Source organism: Acipenser ruthenus, chromosome 7, assembly GCF_902713425.1.
Source record: "Acipenser ruthenus chromosome 7, fAciRut3.2 maternal haplotype, whole genome shotgun sequence".
NCBI classification, from domain to species: domain Eukaryota; kingdom Metazoa; phylum Chordata; class Actinopteri; order Acipenseriformes; family Acipenseridae; genus Acipenser; species Acipenser ruthenus.
The window spans coordinates 42254756-42275432 of NC_081195.1; the positions used below are offsets into that span (position 1 = coordinate 42254756).

General features: G+C 36.1%; 1 protein-coding gene and 1 pseudogene across 11 annotated transcripts in view; one reads left to right on the forward strand and one right to left on the reverse strand.

The window, feature by feature from the left end:
- Positions 1-410: 410 nt before the first annotated feature.
- On the reverse strand, positions 411-3423 carry LOC117414569 (electron transfer flavoprotein beta subunit lysine methyltransferase-like; annotated as a pseudogene).
- A 3176-nt stretch (positions 3424-6599) lies between these two features.
- Positions 6600-20677, forward strand: part of LOC117415847 (DENN domain-containing protein 5B-like) — an 84461-nt gene continuing 70383 nt past the window's right edge. For 8 of the 11 annotated variants that reach the window (XM_034026698.3, XM_034026701.3, XM_034026703.3 and 5 more), the window contains exon 1: positions 6601-6978. In XM_034026698.3, the coding sequence (XP_033882589.2) occupies positions 6876-6978 (103 nt within the window). In that variant the 5' untranslated portion in view covers positions 6601-6875. Of the gene's footprint in view, positions 6979-20677 lie in introns of all 11 variants that reach the window. The other 3 variants (XM_034026700.3, XM_034026699.3, XM_059026970.1) reach the window with 1 other exon arrangement.

A 20677-nucleotide genomic window follows, 5' to 3' on the forward strand; every position in this document is an offset into this window, starting at 1 on the left:
TGTAAGTTACTGCATTTTGTTATTTATTGTGAAATGTTCTGTTCTGTTTTTATATTAATAGAAAATAACATTAAAGGGTACATAAGGAACTTTTTATTTTATTGTACATGGATTTACCACTGAGCAGGAGGATGACGGGAAATGTAGTTCTGAGAGGTCCATGCGGGTACATGTGAAGCCATCTTGAGGCAGGGAATGCAATTTAAAACTTTAAAACAGTGGTCAAAATGTAAAAAAAAAAATAATAATAAAACAATACACAAAATGTATGTAAACAGTTGTAGCAACACATGGGACCATGTAACACAATAAAATAAAAAGGTACTTATGTACCCCTTAGGTCTATGTTTCAAACCAGTCACTGCATGGCACACCAGGGGAGCCTTGAGGCTTAACACAGCAAAGTTTATTCAAACTAGGTCTCCCGGTCTCCTGGAACCACAAGAACATAAGAAGAACATAAGAAAGTTTACAAATGAGAGGAGGCCATTCAGCCCATCTTGCTCGCTCGGTTGTTAGTAGCTTATTGATCCCAGACTCTCATCAAGCAGCTTCTGGTTTCAAGCCACTGTTCCTGAAAAAGTTGTTTTGTGTTTCCTCAGTTTTACTGTTTAAGTTAACTATGTAATATGATTTGTAACATATAGCAGAATGTATGGCTGTATTTTAGTACTTTAATATATCAGTGTTTGAGCTGGATTAACAATTGATTTAAAACCATTTTCAATTAAAGAATGCTATGATAGGTGAAAATTGTCATCTGTAATTTTAAAGGGACTAACTGTATGTGTACTATATAATATTTAAATATGTATCATTCACTTAAAACATTAATATACGTGTGGTTTTTTTAATCATTACCCGAAAAAGACCCGGGTATCTGGGTATTTTTCATGGCTACCCGGTTCCGATTTTCTACCTGTGCCAACCTCTAAATGGAACCCTTTCTTATTTGATTGTTTTCATCAAAACTGTTCAGCATCCCCTGTCCTCTAATCTTTAAAATATAAAGAACAATGTTTTACAGCATCATTAGGGACAACAAGGGATTTAATACAGTGTTGTATTTAAGTATTTTCACAAGTATTAATCTTGTAACAATTGTAAGTCGCCCTGGATAAGGGCGTCAGCTAAGAAATAAATAATAATAATTAAAATACAGTTCTGCAAATATAAAATTATTGAAAGTTGTCAGACCATAATTCTGCTCCCTGACGGAATCAGGAAGCTGGTAGCCTGCTAGCTTTTGCAGATGCTGTCGGATTGTGTGTCCTTCAAACTGGGCTCTTCCAGGGTCCCCGATAAGCACCTGTGTGCGATGAGTCCTGATGCATTCCCTCAGCCTACAGTGCAGTCTATCTGCAAGCTGCTGCTCATGAAACATATCTCCCAGCAAAATAAGCTCCAAGTTCTCTGGTTTGGTCCCAATCAGGTTCTTGGATACTACGGGGAAAGGTTTCATGCCATTCAGCTCACAGTTCAGAGTGGTGACTATGGTTGCAACTGAAAGAAAGAAAAGCAGGTTAGCGTATGCCAATTTAGACTACTCTTATTATAGAATTGGACCTAGTACTTGAAACAGTTAAGAAAACCAAGCTCTAAAAACTGTACATAAAAGAGCAGGCTTGTAATCCCCAATAGCTAACTCCACCAAATTGCAAGTTTTCAGACTGTAAGACAGTCATTTCCGAAGGTTAAAAACATATCTTGAATCAGTGTCGAACTAACAGATTCAGTACTTGTTTTTCCCCTATGCAGTGTACCTGGGTCTATGTCATTGGCAAGAACCTGTGAGGCACCACTGAGTCTGGCTGCTATGGATGAGGCTCCACAGCCACTTCCAAGGTCCAACACTTTCTTATCCTTTGTAACACCTGGATTATCTAGCAGGTACCTGGAAAAAAATGGATAGCTATATAGGAAGTGTGGAAAATAACAGCAGTTTTATAAATAAAGCATTTCACACAGAACACACAGAAAAGAAAAAACTAAAGACTGAATTTAATACATGTATGATTGCATGCTACATGATTTTTGTAAAATTTTTAAATCTTGGACCCAACTCGCAAAGCTTTTATACTGAGTTATTAAAAAGAAAACAAACAAAAAAAACCTTTTTGTCTGGAAAATACAATTTGACATTAAAAAAAAACGGTTTAATTAATATAGCTATCTAAAAAGGGCTAGTATCTCAAAACAGGCTTTCAATATTTCCTAGAAAAAAAGTTTTTTTTCCTACTCAGCAATAATATTTTCTGTAGATTGCTTATTCATATGTGTAAGCAGGGGTGAAATTCTGCTGGTAGTCACCGGTACTCTGTACCAGGACATATTTTGATGCTGGTACTGGGTACCGGGACTTACTTAATCTGCTTTTCATCCAACACAGATGCATTCCATCCACTCACACAGTCCACTAGTGCAACGTTTCTCAAATGCGCTTTCATTCAGCACAGTTAGTGCTGCTTGCATTCCGTTTCCTCACACTTCTTCTGTTTCTGGTAGCTGCTATTGGCCACCATTGTACACAAAAATATTAAATGCTACAAATACTATCTGTTACTGTAAATGCACAAAATATACTTAGAAAAACAAAAATGTCTTTGTAATTCCCTGAAAAATGGAAATGAAAAATATACAGTACCTGGCTTGTCCACCAGGCCAGTAGATCACCCAGTAAGGGTCACTAAATGGCCACAGTTCTGGCCTTGCATACCAGAATCGGCAGTTAGGGGTGCACAATCTCAGCCTGATTTCTGGGGTTATGTGATACCCTACCACTTCTGTGTTTTCTATAATAAACTTTTTTTATTTCATCTTCCGAGGACAAAGTGCTTTCACAACGGATACTATGGGAGACAGAATGCGCTTAAATTTCAGTGTTACCAACGGGAAAGTGACTGAATCTGGCTAAATAGGTCTTGCATCGAATCACAAACCATCTTAGCCATTGCAGTCATGAATGTGTACTGTTGTTGATTAACTGCGTTCCATCGTCACAGATACACAGCTCACGTGCTCCCCTTACTGGACTGAAACTAAAAAAATTAAAAATAAAATAAAAATAAAATAAAAAGAATAGCATGCAACGAGGGAAGACGTTGTATTTAGTAAAAAAAAAAAAAAAAAAAAAAAAAAAAAGCTCTGGTTTATTCTTAATCTTCAGTGACATTTTAAAGACATTCGTATTTTTCCTCCTCAAATCAGAGGAAGTGTTTGAAAAGGTGACAATTCCCATGCATAGGCTTCTTGTAGTCGTAGACTCTCAAGCTGCCTGTATACATTGATACGATTCACAACACTTCCAATTTGCTTAATCTCTAATCTTAGTTATTTGTCTGGGTTTTTTTTTTTGTTTTTTTTTTTACATTAATAAAAAAAAAAACTAATGTAAAATACATTAACAACGTGCCTGTACTTCATAATTACAGAGAACGTTTTCTGACCATCTGACTTCCACGGTGGTCCTGCAGCGTCTTCCGCCCCCCTTGCAAAAACGCTACAGACTTTGGTTCTGGCTACCTGCCATTTCTACTGTATCATTGTGTGCACAGTGTACAGTATTATACTCCAATGGCTGCAATGCAATGCAATTTGTTTTCCTTCAGTTGACCTTACAATTAAAGTTCATGGACCATTTAATTATTACCGATTTAATACAATTAACCCCATGTTTTGGAAACGTTTTAATTAATTTATCACAACATTTACCAGTCCTGTTGATGGTCCTACTGAGGAGCTGTCTGTGCCAAAGCCCTGGCATTTTATCTACAAAAAACTATTTTTGACTTAGTAGAGTCAATTGTTTCACCAATTTTCTTTTGTGATGTATACATGTGTTATCCAGTTTATGGATCCAGGCTTTTAGCATTCTCGTCCCTAATTTCTGTACTGGAACATGACTTTTAGTTACAATTGACTCTATAAACTATTAACTATATTTGGGCACATGAACAAAAAAAAAATCCTTATACATTTTTTTCTTTTCAATAAAGATATTCCGTTTTTGAGTTAAATAAAAACGAACATATTTGCTTCATGTGAAAAATGATCTTATTCAGTAACACATTACATTCTTGAGTTGAATCAAATGTGTTGTTACAAATGACAATTGTAACATCAGACACCTTACAATTCAAGCCCCTTGACGTATGTATATCAGCTCTTAAAACATGATAACTATGGGTATTGGTTGAGGACAGATGTAAGTTGTTTGTATCAAAGTCTGGTCAAACGAGCTCAAATCATCTGTGTGTAATGGAGAGAAAGGTAAAAAAAAAAAAAAAAAAAAAAAAAAAACCCTTACAACTGTCCCCGGTCTCCCCTACTCTAGAGCTAATGCATTGATGGGCGTTTCATCGTCATTCTGTTTTCTGAGAAGAATGTAATGGGCATGAATGAGCACTAGGTAGAGCTAAAAGTAAGGATAACCCGAAAATGGCCACATAAACAATATTCTTGTATAACTCAAATTCAGCTTCTAGCTTATTAAGTAATTTATAGGTTAACAATTTAGTCATGTCCTGTTATATAATTAACTGTCCTTTATACATACTGTACTTATTTAAACACATGCACACGCACACATTTTGCATCATTTGGTCAGAAGCCTGGTTTACCACAATCCTTTACAAAAAAAACCAACCAGAAACGTTTTCTGTCTGTCTCTTTATCAATGGAGAGGGGCTGTACTTTATCATGTTGACTACAAGTGTCTCATTAAGTCAAGTTCCCTTTGATAATGACCCTTTTATCCCAGTTGGGAGTGAGATTTCCTGAGATTTACAATTCTCATAGAAATGCAAATCTTTCTTTAGGGTTTGATTGAAGTTAGAGATAAAGAGTGAAGGATTTGCTAACAATTATGCCGCCTAAAACGAACATCCTTTTATATAAAAGTATGCTTTTCTTTTGTGTAATCCATCTCTACTTTTCTGAAACAAAAAAGAAAAGCCTTTGAATATCTAATATAGTTTATATCCCCTTCAGTCACTGCGTGCATAATTGTACCACGTTAAGTTTCCTATCTATATATCTATTTTATAATGCATATTATGTTTGTTTGTTTTTTTCCAATGTTTTGGCAGTGCAAATTCTCGAACTCCATAGAGTTCACTCAAACTGTTTTAAAATTTTTAATAATTTTAATAAAATATCTTGACCGAAGGTGGTGCAAAGTGAGCATCCAGAAAATGTTAATTTATTGAGATAATCAAGACAAAAACAAACGAGTTATAGATTATTATTATTATTATTATTATTATTATTATTATTATTATTATTATTATTATTATATGCTACAGTCAAAGTTCAAATGTTGGTCCCATACCCGCAGGTGAAAATGATATGAAAAAAACGGAAAAAATACAGTAACATTCAAAAAAGTTTTCCTATTAATTTTACTGAAACAAAATATGTCACTTACTACTGATATTTTTTTGTAAGTGATATCCAAAACCTGAAATCTTTTTTACTTTGTAGTATTTGCAGTGTTTCTTTATATTTCAGCTTGTTGGTTGTGACATAAAAAAGATGACTATTTGATCTTCTGTTGATGTGAAACAACAACAATATATTGCCACCCTGCCCCACAACAATAATAATACAAACTAAATAAATAAATATGTACTTCAAATTGTGTTCACAAATCTGACAGGAGCATGTTACATTGTACTATTGTACTTGTTACATGTTACATTGTACTTGATAAGTAATTATGTGTCACAGGAGTACATCTATTTTGTTAGATTGCAAACGTGTTCCAACAATGCGTTTTCAAAATACTGCTAAAACGTGCAAAACATGTAATTAGTTATTAATTTGTGAATAATAAACATTTTTCATGGAAATGCTGTCTTTATTCTTGTTGTTTTGTATATTATTTGTATGGGTCATGTGAGCATACAGCAGTTTATACATTTCGGCCTTACAATTAATTTCTATACATTTGTAAAGTTTTTATTTTTATTTTATATAATTTAATTTCTATAGCTAATTGTGTCGTAATTGATGTTATTAGAAGTCAACAATAAAAAGGCTTGTGTTGTGTAATTGTGAATTCACTGCAATATATATATATATATATATATATATATATATATATATATATATATATATATATATACTGTAAGATAATATTTGATTTTTGGTGTTAGTGCGTCTAAAGTAAACACCAAACAGCAACTTTTTTTTTTTTTTTTAAATTTGTTCAATAAAATGTATGTATGCGCCATGTTACAACTGCAAATCCGTATTAGCCCTATTGTTATTTTTAAAATAAGATTTATTACTGTATGTTGTCTTTTGCATTATGAAAAAAGCCTCAAAAAACTTCAACCTAAAAAATCCTAAAACGACAGGCTATTTTAAATGTACACTCAAACCTTCACTCAAACTTTTTTCTATTGAAAAATATATATATATATATATATATATATATATATATATATATATATATATATATATATATATATATATATATATATATATAAACATTGTCATTGGTGGAAAACACCATACATTGAAAACAAAAAAAATGTTTTATTTAAATATCCCGCTCTAGGGAGCTTATTTGGTTTATTTGTGAAGCGTCCGCCCCAGAATGCATTAGATGATACACTGGGATTCGGTGCTACAGCCGAGACAGATCAGTATGCTGTCACTGCAACAGAGACCAAGCAACTGCGTAGAATTACAATAACAAGACATTACCAGGTCTTATGAAATAATAGCAAAAGCAGACAACTGTTTTGTTTTATTGTTATTATTATTATTAGTGAAGATTGATTTATTTTTAAACCCAAAGTTTCACACTTCTTGCTATGGAGATTTTACGATTGAAATAGAGAGGGACGCGGTTTCTATCGGGATCCAGGATGAGTGCCACGGGCTCGGGCACTGCGCCTTGCCGCTTCGCTCATTACTTCGTCATCTGTGGGATAGATACTGAGACTGGTCTTGAACCGGATGAGTTAGCCGGTAAGTCTATTTGGGGGGCTGGGGAGCAAGGGTACGTTAACTTTAGAGACATGACGATGTGACATTTACCAAAAACGTTATTGGTAGGTGAACACAATGATGTTATGTTCTCATTAGCTATGTTTGTAAGCATGTGAGTGATTTGTGCAAGAGATGAACATTGAATAGCGTTTGTGTAAGTCAAGAGAATGAAGCGAGAAACAGCCAATTGTGTTTGGAGCCGCTTTACGGTACGTCTTACATTGTCAAAATCTAAACCAAACCAAGCAGGATATCTTACTTTTGTGATGTGACTAAATCAAGTCAGGTAACGGCTGTGCTTGTTGTACTGCTACACTGTTGAGTCTTTACTCAGTGTTTGCAACCAATGCTAAATTAACTAACAAACAAACAAACAAAAAAGACTTTACACATTTTTACAGCCTAACACTACTCTAGCAATGCAATTTATGCCAATACAATGGTTTTCTGGTCAATTTGTTTTCTATCTGTCTGTCTGTCTATCTATCTATCTATCTATCTATCTATCTATCTATCTCTATCTATCTCTATCTATCTATCTATCTATATATATATATATGGAGACTGCCAAACTCTTCATAGCACTTCCATCTAAACCTGATGGAGATATACAGTCAGCCCTTGCATTATGTGGTAACTCTGTGTATCAGTGAGATACGTTTTCTAAAGGTAAAACCTGTCACTTAAGTACGTTTTTACACCTTCCAAGAAGGAGCATGAATTACATCTTATTATCTTGTTTATATATATATATATATATATATATATATATATATATATATATATATTCGGACCCAAGTGTTTGTGGCACTGTGGAAGCTGTTTTCATTAGCCTCACACTTCTTCACCCAATTCTGTGCTGCAGATTGTTTAGTTGACTGAAAGACCTGCATGTTTGTGCTTTCAGAACCAACAGGGCTGTAAATTCCTGATTTCTTTATTCATTTCTCAGTCCTTCAAACCATTTTGTCTCCTTAACTTTAAATTACCCTGGCGTCCCAAGAAGCTTAAGTATCTCTTTAATGTAACCAGTCATGTTCATTAGGTTGATACCTCCTATAATACCTGCAGCCAATCTCACCTGGCAGGAGCTTTGATGCTGAAAACTGTAAAGGTAGCTATCAGCAACTAACCATGAAGACATGTAATAGCTATTCCAAGAAGACATCACTGTGACGTATGTCATTCGAAAGGAACCAGTTTAGTTTTTCATAAAGTCAGAAAGATGATATGACGTTGCTTCTTGTTAAACACATTCTCTTTATCTTTTCCATGGACACACTGTCCTAAGATACCCTGCATTAAATACAGCTCATTAAACTAAAGGTTTGCCATCGAATCCTCAGTAATATATGAATGCATTTAGGCAGAGATGTTTGTTCCGGTACAGCTATGACTGTACTAAATTGAATAATGACTTAATGTTATGCCTGAGTAGATGGCTTAAGTTAATCCAAGCATTGCAGGGTTTTTGGTTCACTCTGGGTAAGATGGAAACAATAAAATAATTGTGAAAGCAAGCTTACAAGATGTGAAGAAAGCATTCAGCTTGATGTGACTGCATAACAATGCCGATGTTGGGCAGTGAAGCAAACTTGATTTCCCTTTATTAAAAAAGAAAAAAGTGAGGAGGCGTGGGACAAGGGGGGGACTTGGATATAATGGTATGAATGAATGTGGGTTGAAGTCTGCTGATGTTCGTGTGTGAGTAGAAGATTCAAAGATGACCTTATAGCATGTGTTGTACACATCATGGTTCATTACAAGAAGGTTGTGAAGTGGTGATGCTTTGCTCTGTAATTCACAGCAATCAGGGCATTCTGGGGCTGTGTACTGTAGGGAGATTATTGCTGTTCTTTTATCTTTTGATATGCTTTTTGTCATCCATTTTCTCATTTTGCTTTGGTTTTTACATTACTGTAGAATGTTGCTTGGTTGTGAGAATGAGGTTTTAAGATTTACTGTTGTGTTCTTATGGTGCAGTATTGGTGAGTTTTCATAGCCAGCTCCCCCACTAATAAGAACCTGTGGGTTCTCTGCTTCTCAGATGAAGGAATAATCATTTCAGCTCAAATAAGTTTTCAGAGAAAAAAAGATTTGTAGACTATTCGGTATTTGACACAGAACGACTGCTGGTGTCTAGAATGTTATGTAGCCACAGTGAGATCTCTTGGTTATTATAAAACATAATATCTATATGAAAATGCTGGTATACTGTAGTTCAGCTGCTATTGTAATCCTCAGTAAAGTAATGGTATGTTTAATAGATGGTACAGTAATATTTAAAGCTGACTACATGTCTGAATTGCAGAACTAATTGATTAAAGACCCAGCTGGAATATTTGCTCATTTACCAGCAAGCTTTCTAGTTCGGTTCTGAAAGCATTCCATCTAATATCAAGTTCAATCTACCGATCTCAGTCAATTAATGTTCTGTTCTAAAACATCTCTTGCAATGATATTGAACAGGACCATTAGCTTTGCTCATCAGCTGGATCAGATCATAACACTATCCCTGTAATTGAATTATTGTTTTATTTTACAAATCTTTGAAACAGACGTACTGTAGTCTGTCTTATTGGGGTTCATTAGTGTTATTAACAGGTCTAAATGCAACTAAAACATAGCAGCAAGAGTTCTGCTTTACCACATTAAGGAGTCACTGTTTATATGCAAGGGCAGAGATATCTAGCCCCCCATGAGATTGATAGTGAAACACCCAAATCCAAATTTGGGCTTCAATTAGGTTATTAGTAAATTAGCAGCATTTTCTATTACTCTAAAAATGTAAAAGAAAAAAAAAATATGCAACAGAAAATATGAATAGACCCAATTGTGTTATATTTACCAGTGTTTTTCAAATCCCGCTTGCAGTGTGTCCAGGGTGTTGTTGGTCAGTATAAAAACATAACAACCTAAAATTGCTGGCTTTTTGCTTTGATATGCTGTCAGCGGTAAAAAGTAACAGATTGCTAAATTACAAACTGTGTTCAGAATAAAATCTTAATATTAAGAAAGTTTGTCTGTCTGTCTGTTCCTTTATGCATTTGGACCCCGCAGGAGCCAGTGCAACCAAACTTTGCATGGCCTCCTCTTTCATCCAGGGGAAGGTCGAGGGCTATGTTTGGATCAAAAATGTTGATCTCCGGGGTACTTTATTTAGTAACCCCATAACTGAATCACTACAGTAGCTATGTATAATTAATGAAACCCACAAAACCAAAAATAAATAAATAAAAATAACAAAAATTGTAAAAAATTTAAAAATGGCAAAAAAAAAAAAAAGTAATAAAAAGGGAAAGGGGTCCGAGCGCATTGTGCGACACCGAAGATCGGTAACTTATATGAAACCACAAGGCTTGCATGAAATATTGAAATATTGCATTTCCCCGGGCAACGCAGTGCACTTCAACTAGTATCTGTATAAACTGAGGAGTATAAGCATTTCTATAATTTCATAGTTGAACCAAAATGATAGCAGTTGCTAAACCAGAATCCAGTAAAGCGCATATATATATATATATATATATATATATATATATATATATATATATTGTTCCTATTAAGGAAGGGGGATGATGTGTCTTTTAGAAAACATGTTAATGTTTATTTAATGTTTCACTTTGTGGCATTACACGTGTCAGAGGGCTGGTATGGAGTACAGAGGTTAAGATTATGTAATAGTGTTGCAGTTGGCACTATTGCTTTTTTGATTTTGAAACAAAATGTTTTGTTTGTTTTAGGTTACAGATTACCTTTGTACTTGAGTCGCGTAAAACTACAGTGGTGCAGATTGTAGGATTTCAGGATGGGGTTTGCAAAATACCACAGAGTAGGCTACTAGATTTTTGTTAATTTGTGTTGTGTTTATTAGGTATTGGATTTATTTTGCATTAAATTTGAAGCCAAGTGTTCTATTTTCACACACTAACCACAGTCTTTTCTAGGCCTCTCTTCATTACACACATTTTCACAAGCTGCTAAACGGCCTGTCAGCTGTCAGTAACAGTATATTGTTAATGTAGCATTTGTTTTCCCATGTGGGCCAGCATTTTGATTATCTCCTGTATTATATGTGATTAAAACTAGAAACCGCTAACCTTCGAAAATGCTCTGCAGCTAGTGAGCGAGTTATTTAGAAAGGCTTCTTGTATCAGAATAAAACAAGGAGCCAGGATTATCCAGCAATACACTGCTGTTTTCAGACTATAATTTGTGCTGTAAATAAGAAAAATATACAGTATAGCGTAAAAAATATACTGCAGAAACAATTCTATTAGAAATGCTGTTTGACCTGGTAAATAATTCACTTTTCTTACCCAAAAGCTAATTTTTTGCCAGTTCAAGCAGAAGCAGGTCAAACATCAAAAGTGACATCTTTTTCAGAGATACAATTATTTATTAAACACACTGGTACCCTCTCTGGATCAGACAAAGACATCCAGGCATCACAAAGGTTTTATTTGTTGCACAATAATAAAAAGAAAAGTGTTAAAAACATCAATTCATGATCTACTCTGGGGAAGATGTCAGCATCTCGAACAAGGGTTATGATTCTCATACTGTAGCGTTGCATTCTTAAAGTTTCCTTAAATGATTCAATTCAATATATTTTGCCTTTAAATATTCTGGATGATGATGTTATCCCCATTATATTTTTTAATAAATCAAGACAACACTGTTAGCAAGAACTGAATGTCATGTTAGGAATTCACTTTATAGATATGAAGTTTAATAAATTGTCAATATGCCTCCCACCCCACCCCACCCCCCCCCCACCCCCTCCACCCCCCCCCCCCCCAAAAAAAAGCATTAGCAGAATGATTTCATTCATGAGAGGTTGTAAATGTAATCATGGGAAATAAATGTACTATAAACCGGAAGACCATTGTCATGGCAACTATAAATCGCTACTCTGTTGCATGGCTAGTGGTAACAGGGGAAAAAAGGTACTGTACTAGTAGCAGGATACAGTAACCCCATAGAAATGTGGGGTGTGGTGTTGCTGAGCCACCTGTTCTGCCAGTCAACATGGGAACATAATGGCGGTTGAAAGAGCTACCATATTGTGGGCTCCTTGAGCTTTTATTGCTTTGTTATGCTGAAAGCAAAGTCTAATTTACAATTCAAATGAATCCATTTGCTTACCCTGGGATCCTCCCACACACACAGACACTGCTATAATGCCTTCAGGTTATTAGCAGCCAGAGAGTGAAGCGCTGACTTCACCAGCCTGTACCAAATGACTTCCATGCAGGAGATTATACGTTTGCATAATGGAGATCTCTGGGGGGAAAAGAAAAAAAAAAAAACATCGCGTCCAGTCATTCACACCCTTTTTGTTTCAAGTACATGCATCTATTGTTGGCAAGCTGAGAAATTTCCTGTTGAAGTGTGTGTCTCGGGGTAGGAGTTTATCATAGCATTCACAGAGATACGGTGTGCCTATTGAGCACAGGGCCACAATCAGAGATATTTTTTGCATGAAAATACAATGTCAACAATTTATGGCTAAATATTATATTGAAGTCTCTATTTATCTATTTATATCTGGGTAGCAGGTGAAAGTTGGTGTATTGCTCTCTAAAAAAATAAGAAGTGCTTATTGGTGCAGTTCCGACTTGGAAGAGCCTCTATTATGAATCCATACATCTGCTCCTGATCAGCAGCATTGCTGTTGAGGGAGATTATGAATCGTCTGCAGTGATTTCCCTGTCCTCCGGAGTGTAACTTTACAAGGCTATTATGGGAAGTGGTATTCACCCCAGCTCTGGACGCATACTTGGACCCCTGCTTAGTTGGAGAGATTTATTTAGATTTGTTATATGATATCTTAGTTAATATTGTTTTAATGTCATAAAAAAGGTAATTGCTGATGTTACATCTCTCAGCCCAATATGATACACTAATATTCTATGAAATGCCAGGGTTTTTTTGCATTGGGATGGTTAATACACTATCAGGTAAACATCACTGAGTCATTATGTGCCCTACAATATTGAAATCTCAGACACAGTCAGTGTAATGGCAGGCTGATGAGAAGATAAAGAATGGATGTCAGACAGGTGTTCTTTTTACAATATCCTCGCTGCCACCGTCTTTCTATGGACAAATCACTTCTCCACCATTATGCCATTTGTTACAATGGCATTTCAGAATAAAAGCAAGGATCAATCTAAGTGAGGGAAAACAGTGCTAGGAAATCCAAGTGCCCTTTAGGGTTAATTAATTTTTAAAATGAATTGGCTTGCCTCTGGCTTTAGTTCTACTGGAATGTATGTTTACAATATCATACTGCTTATTAGCCTCGGTGCTGAAGGCTCCCATTAGGCTGCTGTACCACCTCAACATTCTTCCAGTAGCTTAGCCTGCCACCACAGAGTATGCTTGCATCCTGGGTCACCTGTACTTGAATGTATGTTTGTATAGGCTCCCTGAGGCTTAGCAATGTGGAATGACCTCAGCATGTTATTAACATGAAGCCTGTAATGAAGAGAGCCCCTCTGTGCTGTCCACAGCAGCCCATTTCATTAATGAAAAGTGAGCGTTCCCTGCAGATTCATTAGTTCTGTTTTGTAGTGTGTGTGCCACAGGAACATCTGTTTGGAATAACATAAAGGAATGTTGTTGCATCATATGCTGGGTTAGAATAGGACAGTGTCTTTTATTGAAGGCCCATGTGCTGTTATTTGCACTGTTTCCTGCTTAGTCAAAGGCTTTTTTTCTTTTTTTACAGGTGAAAGTTTTATGAGATTTTTATTTGATAGGATCGTATGTTGCAGTACTTCTTTAAATGTTATTGCACATCATTAAGATAATGTGTAATTAGTATTGTTTATATATTAGGCCTATGTATAGTAGGTCTTTTCTTAATGTGAAAAAATACTGTGAGCTATGTTGCGTACTACTGTACTGCCCAATGATGAAATGTGAAACCCAATATCCATCTATATTTAGCACCAATACACTACCACTATCAGATACTGTATATATAGGTTACAGTTCAACGCTCTTGCTAACAATGCACACCGGTAATCAACAAAGCAAAAGACAGTCATGCCCAGGTCATAGGATGTGTGCCTTGCAGTACCTTGGCCTTTAATGATAATGGTAACCCCCTGTAAAGTAAGAGGGATGTGTTTATCTTTGTCTCAATTACTGGGGCAAGAGAGAGAAGCTTTCAGTGACTGCTAGCAAGACAGTAGAATGTCAATTCCTTTTCTAGGAACTAAACAACACCAAGACTGATGGAAGGCAGATATAGAACAATATAATATATAGATTTTAGATCATCAGGCTAAATCAGTGCTTGAAGTAATGCTATATTTCCCAGACCTTTTAAACACAAATTATTTATTTTTAATTTGCAAGACTCCTCTACGGAAACTATTCACATTGATTTTTGTTTATTTTTTTTATTTCTGTCAAGTTTGTCTTCCATGGTGTGTGGAGGGGGGGTTGTTATGAAGGTGACCATGTGCCTGCTATATTTTTATTTATAGTTTTAAAACAAGAACACCATATTATATCGATTGTATTGCTATGTAGTTTAAGTTGAATTTTAGTCTCCTTCAAGTTCTCATCCTACTCTCAACTAATCACTTACTAAAGTCATAGTGTTTTTCATACTGCACTTTGAGTCTGAAAACTTTGCAAACAAAATGCATTGCTTTCCCTTCCATTCCACATTTAAGCTTTTTAAGATTACTTTTGCACGACAACATTAATGAGGATGAGACTACAAGTGTACAACATTTATGTGTGTATATGGAAACGACTTAATAATCATACACTGTACACATCCTACTGTATAAACACAGCAGCTGACAGCTATATTTGCCATGCATCTTTGACGCACAACATTTAGGACAAATTCTTGCAAAACTTTTAAACTCTAATTATTAACATCCCAACAAAAGAATGCAGTGTAAAGTATCTGTTCAGACGGAAACGGTTTCATGACCCCCTAACTGATTGTGACATCCCACCCACAAGGAGTTAACACAAGTATGAGTCTCTTAGCCTCAGGGGGGCTGCACCTCGGCCTCCCTTTTTTACCCGTTTTTTGCCCAGTCTGGTGACCGTTGTTGTCTTTTGCAATCCGGGACAAAGCAGTTGTTTAGGTCAGCGCTTCTCAGCTGACTGTGATGCCTGGAAGTATCCAGGCTGGCTTGGATCAGACAAAGGGATTTGGAGGACTTGCAGCCTGCCATCTGTTTCTAGAAGCCAGCCTGGGAAGCGACACAACGTGTATGCTAATATTATAATATCGACATTACCCTGGGGTCTGTGCCTGAACTTATATGTTGATGAAGCCTGTTTTATTTTTTGGTTGAGGACAGAGGGAATAATTGTTTGAAAGGTGACATTGTCACAGAGAAGGTTTGCAAATCTCTGAAGTAGTTGTGTCAGTAGTGTTTTTTCATTTGTAAGCATTTACGTCAGGATTTGTATTCATTGATTAATACCTGACTGATTTAATGTTTCCTGTTCCCTTAAGCATGGAGGTTTGTTTCCATCTGCAGCTTCCTCACTTTTGCTTTCCTCCTATTCAAAACAATGCAAAATAAGTGCACTGTGTCACTTTTTTAATGTAGTAAATTCAGACTGTACTGTATTGACCAGTAATGTTTTATTCTACAAACCTAAACTACTCAACTGTGCTTCACTACAGATTTCTGTTTTACTTTGTTGCCCGTACTGACCACAGGGGTGGATATGCAGGCCATTGTACTGTAGCTTCTGACACCATCACATTGGTATCTGCACAAACCAAAGGCAGAACACTATGATACAGTAGTCCTACTTATACATAGTTTCTGATTCAGTGTCTACCAGCAGCAGGGACAAGCTTAAATATGATTGGAAAAGCGAAGTGGAAACTCACATTACTAGAGGAAAGGTAAAAAAAAACCAAGGTCCTCTGAAATAAGGGTACTATGTTTCACACCAGACAGGACTAAATCTGGAACCTTGAAAAAATTGTTAAGTAGAAAAATGTATTTAAATTAGTGTGGTTATTTAAAGAAAAATAAAATAAAATCTAATATTTTTAAACTGAAGGTTGCCAGAAATTACTGTTGGTGTAGATAAATTATTGGGCTAAGATGTAAACAACAATTGGTATGCATTAGGAGTAAGAAGCTCTTGTATTAAATTATATTTCTCTGCCAGAAATTATTTTCCCTTAATTTATTAGGTTGTCAGCCATAATGATGACATTTGACAACAGTACTGTATGTGAAATGCATTAAATCCTCTCGTTACTCTCTGTAGCAAAGGCACCATTTTTTGAGAGCACTGATAAGCATTACTTCTGGTAAGGAACAAGTTAGTAGTTTTTGAAAATAAAATCATTTTAGTAAGACTATATTAATTTATTGGCCATATACTGGGAGTATGAAGTACTGTAGGTAGATTTATTGCAATATCAAAGTGTGGGTTGTTGAAAAACTGTAGTGAACTCTATATAGTACAGGGGTGTCACTAATAACAGAGATGTATAGCACTAGGGACATCTACAGTATCCCTGACGAAAAACAGCCTTGTATACGATAGGATTGAACAATAATTACATTTTCAATTGTCGATTTGCTGGCTACAAATCTTACTGTAAATCATCTTTCAACTCCCATTATTTTGTGATTTTTCTCCCTCTGTAGTTGGTACATTCTCTCGCATGGTCTTTCTTTTTTCTGTCTGCTTTTCATGTTTTGGTTTATTAAAATACAGCCGCACCACTGTTATCTCCTACAATTGAGGGATGACTGAATTAAATGAATGCCCAATTACATTTATTACAAAATAAATCTATATTTTTGAAGCCCGGTATAATTATATAGCTGCTCCCTTTTAGCGTAGATGACTGTGGGAAACATTATTGCTGATTTGTAATACAATTATGGATAACCATTTTTCAGTACATAAAGTAATCAAGACTAAAAGGATCTATAACAATAACTGAATATTGTTTAACTTCTAGTATACTGTACTTTAGTGAAGCCCCTCAATTGCAAAGTGAAGTGCAAGGGAAAGGGAATAGAAAAGGGGAGAAACGTCAGGAGGGAGCATTGTGATTTTCCCTCTTCCCGTAGGCTGACCACTAAATCCTGATAGCATGAGGCAGTCACATGTAATGGAGTCCTTTCTGTTACTGTGCTGTATGTTCACGTGTTCTAAGGGAAAGCTTTTTTACTGTGGGATGGTTAATGCTTTGTGGCATTGATTAAAACAATCATCACAGCCTTCTTACGACAAATGGCTTAGCAGCCCCTGCGTAGTGCACTGCTCTCTGACATTCACATGACCTTTCCTCTTTTCAGGTTAAAGCTGATTGCATTTGGATTTGTGCACTGATGACCTACTGTGCATACTGTAAGGTCACAAGTGTTTTATGATGGTGTGTCTTGAGCCGGGGTGGCATTAGAGATAGTCTTTTAACCCTTTACTATACATCTTTAACATAATTGCACGTATCTAGTGAGGGCTCTGTAATTGAAATATGTGTGCTACTGTAGCAGGTTGTCAAAAATGCTTTAATGCTGTTTTCCTGCCAGCCAGATGACCACCACATTAAAGGTATGTGTAAAATGGTTTTCAATTCAGTCTGTGTTTTCTGGGACATATTATTGACACTGCAGGATTGCTGCAGTTGGGAAGACATGTTGTACAGTAGCTGCTCCTTCGAGAAAAGTGCATATAGCATGAACAGAACAATAAGCTGTCATGTCAAGGGAATATGGAAATGGAAAATTACCTTAATAAACATTGATAAGAGACACGCTGTTAGCTAAAAGTGCCGTGTTATAGTTATACTCTATACAGCAGTAAATCTGTTTCATGTGGTTAGAATTGAAACATTTGACTCTGGAAATACACAACCTTTTTCAGAATAATCTCTTTAATGTACTTCATAACTCTTTTTACTCTATAGGCGAGTATCTGAAATGTACAGACCCTTTCTGTGATTTGCTGAAAGGCAATAAAAATCAAACCTCCCCCCCTCTTAATTCTTCTTGGCATTTATGCGTTCTCAAGAATAAAAATGGCAGTGCTTTTAATACAGTGTTCATTGAATGCGACGTTCAGAAGGAAAGGTTATATTATCCTTCAGAAACTATTTCCTTCTCTTGAGTATATCTAGTTCTGGAAATCCAGCTAATCCCTCTTTTTTAAAAATGCATTTAAGTGCATGGCTTGGTATTTTAGATCAAGGCCAACAGATTATTTGAGCTATAGTTAATCAGCTGTTGAAACTGCCTCATTAAACACTAAAAACACACAAAATGTTCTCTTCACTGTATCCACAATTCATCCATTAGGCCTACATTTAGGATAAAACAACACAGTACAGTGGGCAAAATATATGCCATTTTTATAATTTTTACACTTAATAGAGGTCTTTTATTTTAATTTTGGTTTTACAGTGCACTCCATTTAGAAGAATCACATCCGTCCCGGATGATTTGATTCTTATAAGCGGCCGATTCTTAAAAGCGGAGCGATATGATTACTGTGGTGCAGAATCAGTATGTTAGTGTGGAGTAGTGGTTAGGGCTCTCGAGTCTTGACCGGAGGGTCGTGGGTTCAATCCCCGGTGGGGGACACTGCTGCTGTACCAAGGTACTTTACCTAGATTTATCCAGTAAAAACCCAACTGTATAAATGGGTACTTGTATGTAAAAATAATGTGATATCTTGTAACAATTGTAAGTCGCCCTGGATAATCTTCTTTTCCTTAACGAATTAAGGATAATGGTCAGTTGGTTAACTGTCTGCTTGTTAAAGCTAATGGCACCACGATAAAAAGGGCTTAGGTGACAGTTTTGTGATGTGGGTATAGAGAAGAAAGAAAAAGAAAGAAACCGAAACATGAGTAAGAGATCTAGTGTTTGTTCCACACACAGTATTGTTTAGTTAGTGCACCAACTGAGAGCTCGGTTTATTTTGTTTGTTTTATTAGTGGTTGTTTCGCCACCGCAGTGTAAGAAAAATAAAACCAACACCGGTTTAAAACTGTAAATCAAGACTCCAGCCTGATCATTTACAATTAGCAAAACGTGTGCTATCAGCAGTTTAAATACAGTATACAGATGTCAATGATGCTCAATTACTGAGGACAATACATCAAAACAAATCCTTGTCGGTAAACAGCTTATTATATGATCACGATTATGTTTACTCAAGGCTGCAGAATCCTATTTTACTACAGTATACATGAGAAGCGATCGTCTGGTGAGGGTGCCTAGTTTAACTGACATGCGGTGTTACGTGTAATGGCCTTTGAATTAAAATGACATTACAGTACAGTATTTTACTGTCAGGACTGCCACTGCATTTAAGCATCTGTGGCTTACTTATTTTCTGTTGCGATGCAAATCTCACAGTTTTTCATTAAGCGGAGATGCAAAGCTCCTGTGTTGTGAAAACTGTACAATTAGGTTTGATTGTGTGCAGTTCAAATATTTTTTTCTTGAAAATTATAATTCTACCGTAGGTAACCTCAGCAAGGCTAAATAATGCAAGTCTGCGTGATGACAAATTGCAATGTACTTAAACCCACCATTGAGTTTAGTGTTTGTCGATCAGTTCTCTGCTTGGTAAGAAGTCTCTTTGTCTGTGGTTGTTTTGCTTCTCTGATGGCACATGGGCAGTGTATGCTGCTGCTTTTCAGATCTTGTGATGACATTTCAAGGTTTCAAGGCTCACTTGACACAGCAGTGTAAAGGTTACAATTCCAATACACTGGAATACACTGACTGCAGACTTTGTCCTCTGACAGCTCAGTCTGGCAAACAAGATACCTAAAGACAAATCCTTGCAAACATTGCACACTAGAGATACAAAAAGATAGTCATATTAAACATAGGCATAGCTTTGGTTTATTTTCATAAGGAATGGTACAGAGATACCATTGTAGAGATAAAGCTGACAAACTGCAGATGTGCTGGCTGAATTATGAATTATTTGCTAAATGAGTGCAGTTAGTCAAAAAAACATGTTCTATACTGTGTAGAGTTTTCAACCAAATTTAATAGTTAACCAAAACTTATCATTGGCGATAATGCAGCACAAAACTGTTATTTGGATTAAGCTGTCCACAGAAATCAGGTGCTGACAGTCAGGTGAGGGTTATTTGTGTCTGTTCGGCTAATTTATCATAAAAAATTAAACAAGTGAAGAAACTGCTGCTTGGATTTGTAATGATTGCATCCCAGTGGAAACATGTTTCTTCAAAAATTGTCAAGAAACATTTTCAAGCAGCACGTGATCATTCCTGCTGCATGCTTCAAAAATGGAGGAAAGCCTTATTGCACTGAGTTAATGGCAATTTTGTTTGTATGGATCAAGACTCTTTTGAGGAGCTGCTGAGGCTTGTAGGACATGAATAGGAGGCTGTGTGGTCCAGTGGTTAAAGAAAAGGGCTTGTAACCAGGAGGTCCCCGGTTCAAATCCCACCTCAGCCACTGACTCATTGTGTGACCCTGAGTAAGTCACTTAACCTCCTTGTGCTCCGTCTTTCGGGTGAGACGTAATTGTAAGTGACTCTGCAGTTGATGCATAGTTCACACACCCTAGTCTCTGTAAGTTGCCTTGGATAAAGGTGTCTGCTAAAAATAAACAAATAATAATGAATAACTTGAAATTACACTACAGTACGTCAGCGTACAGATCAATA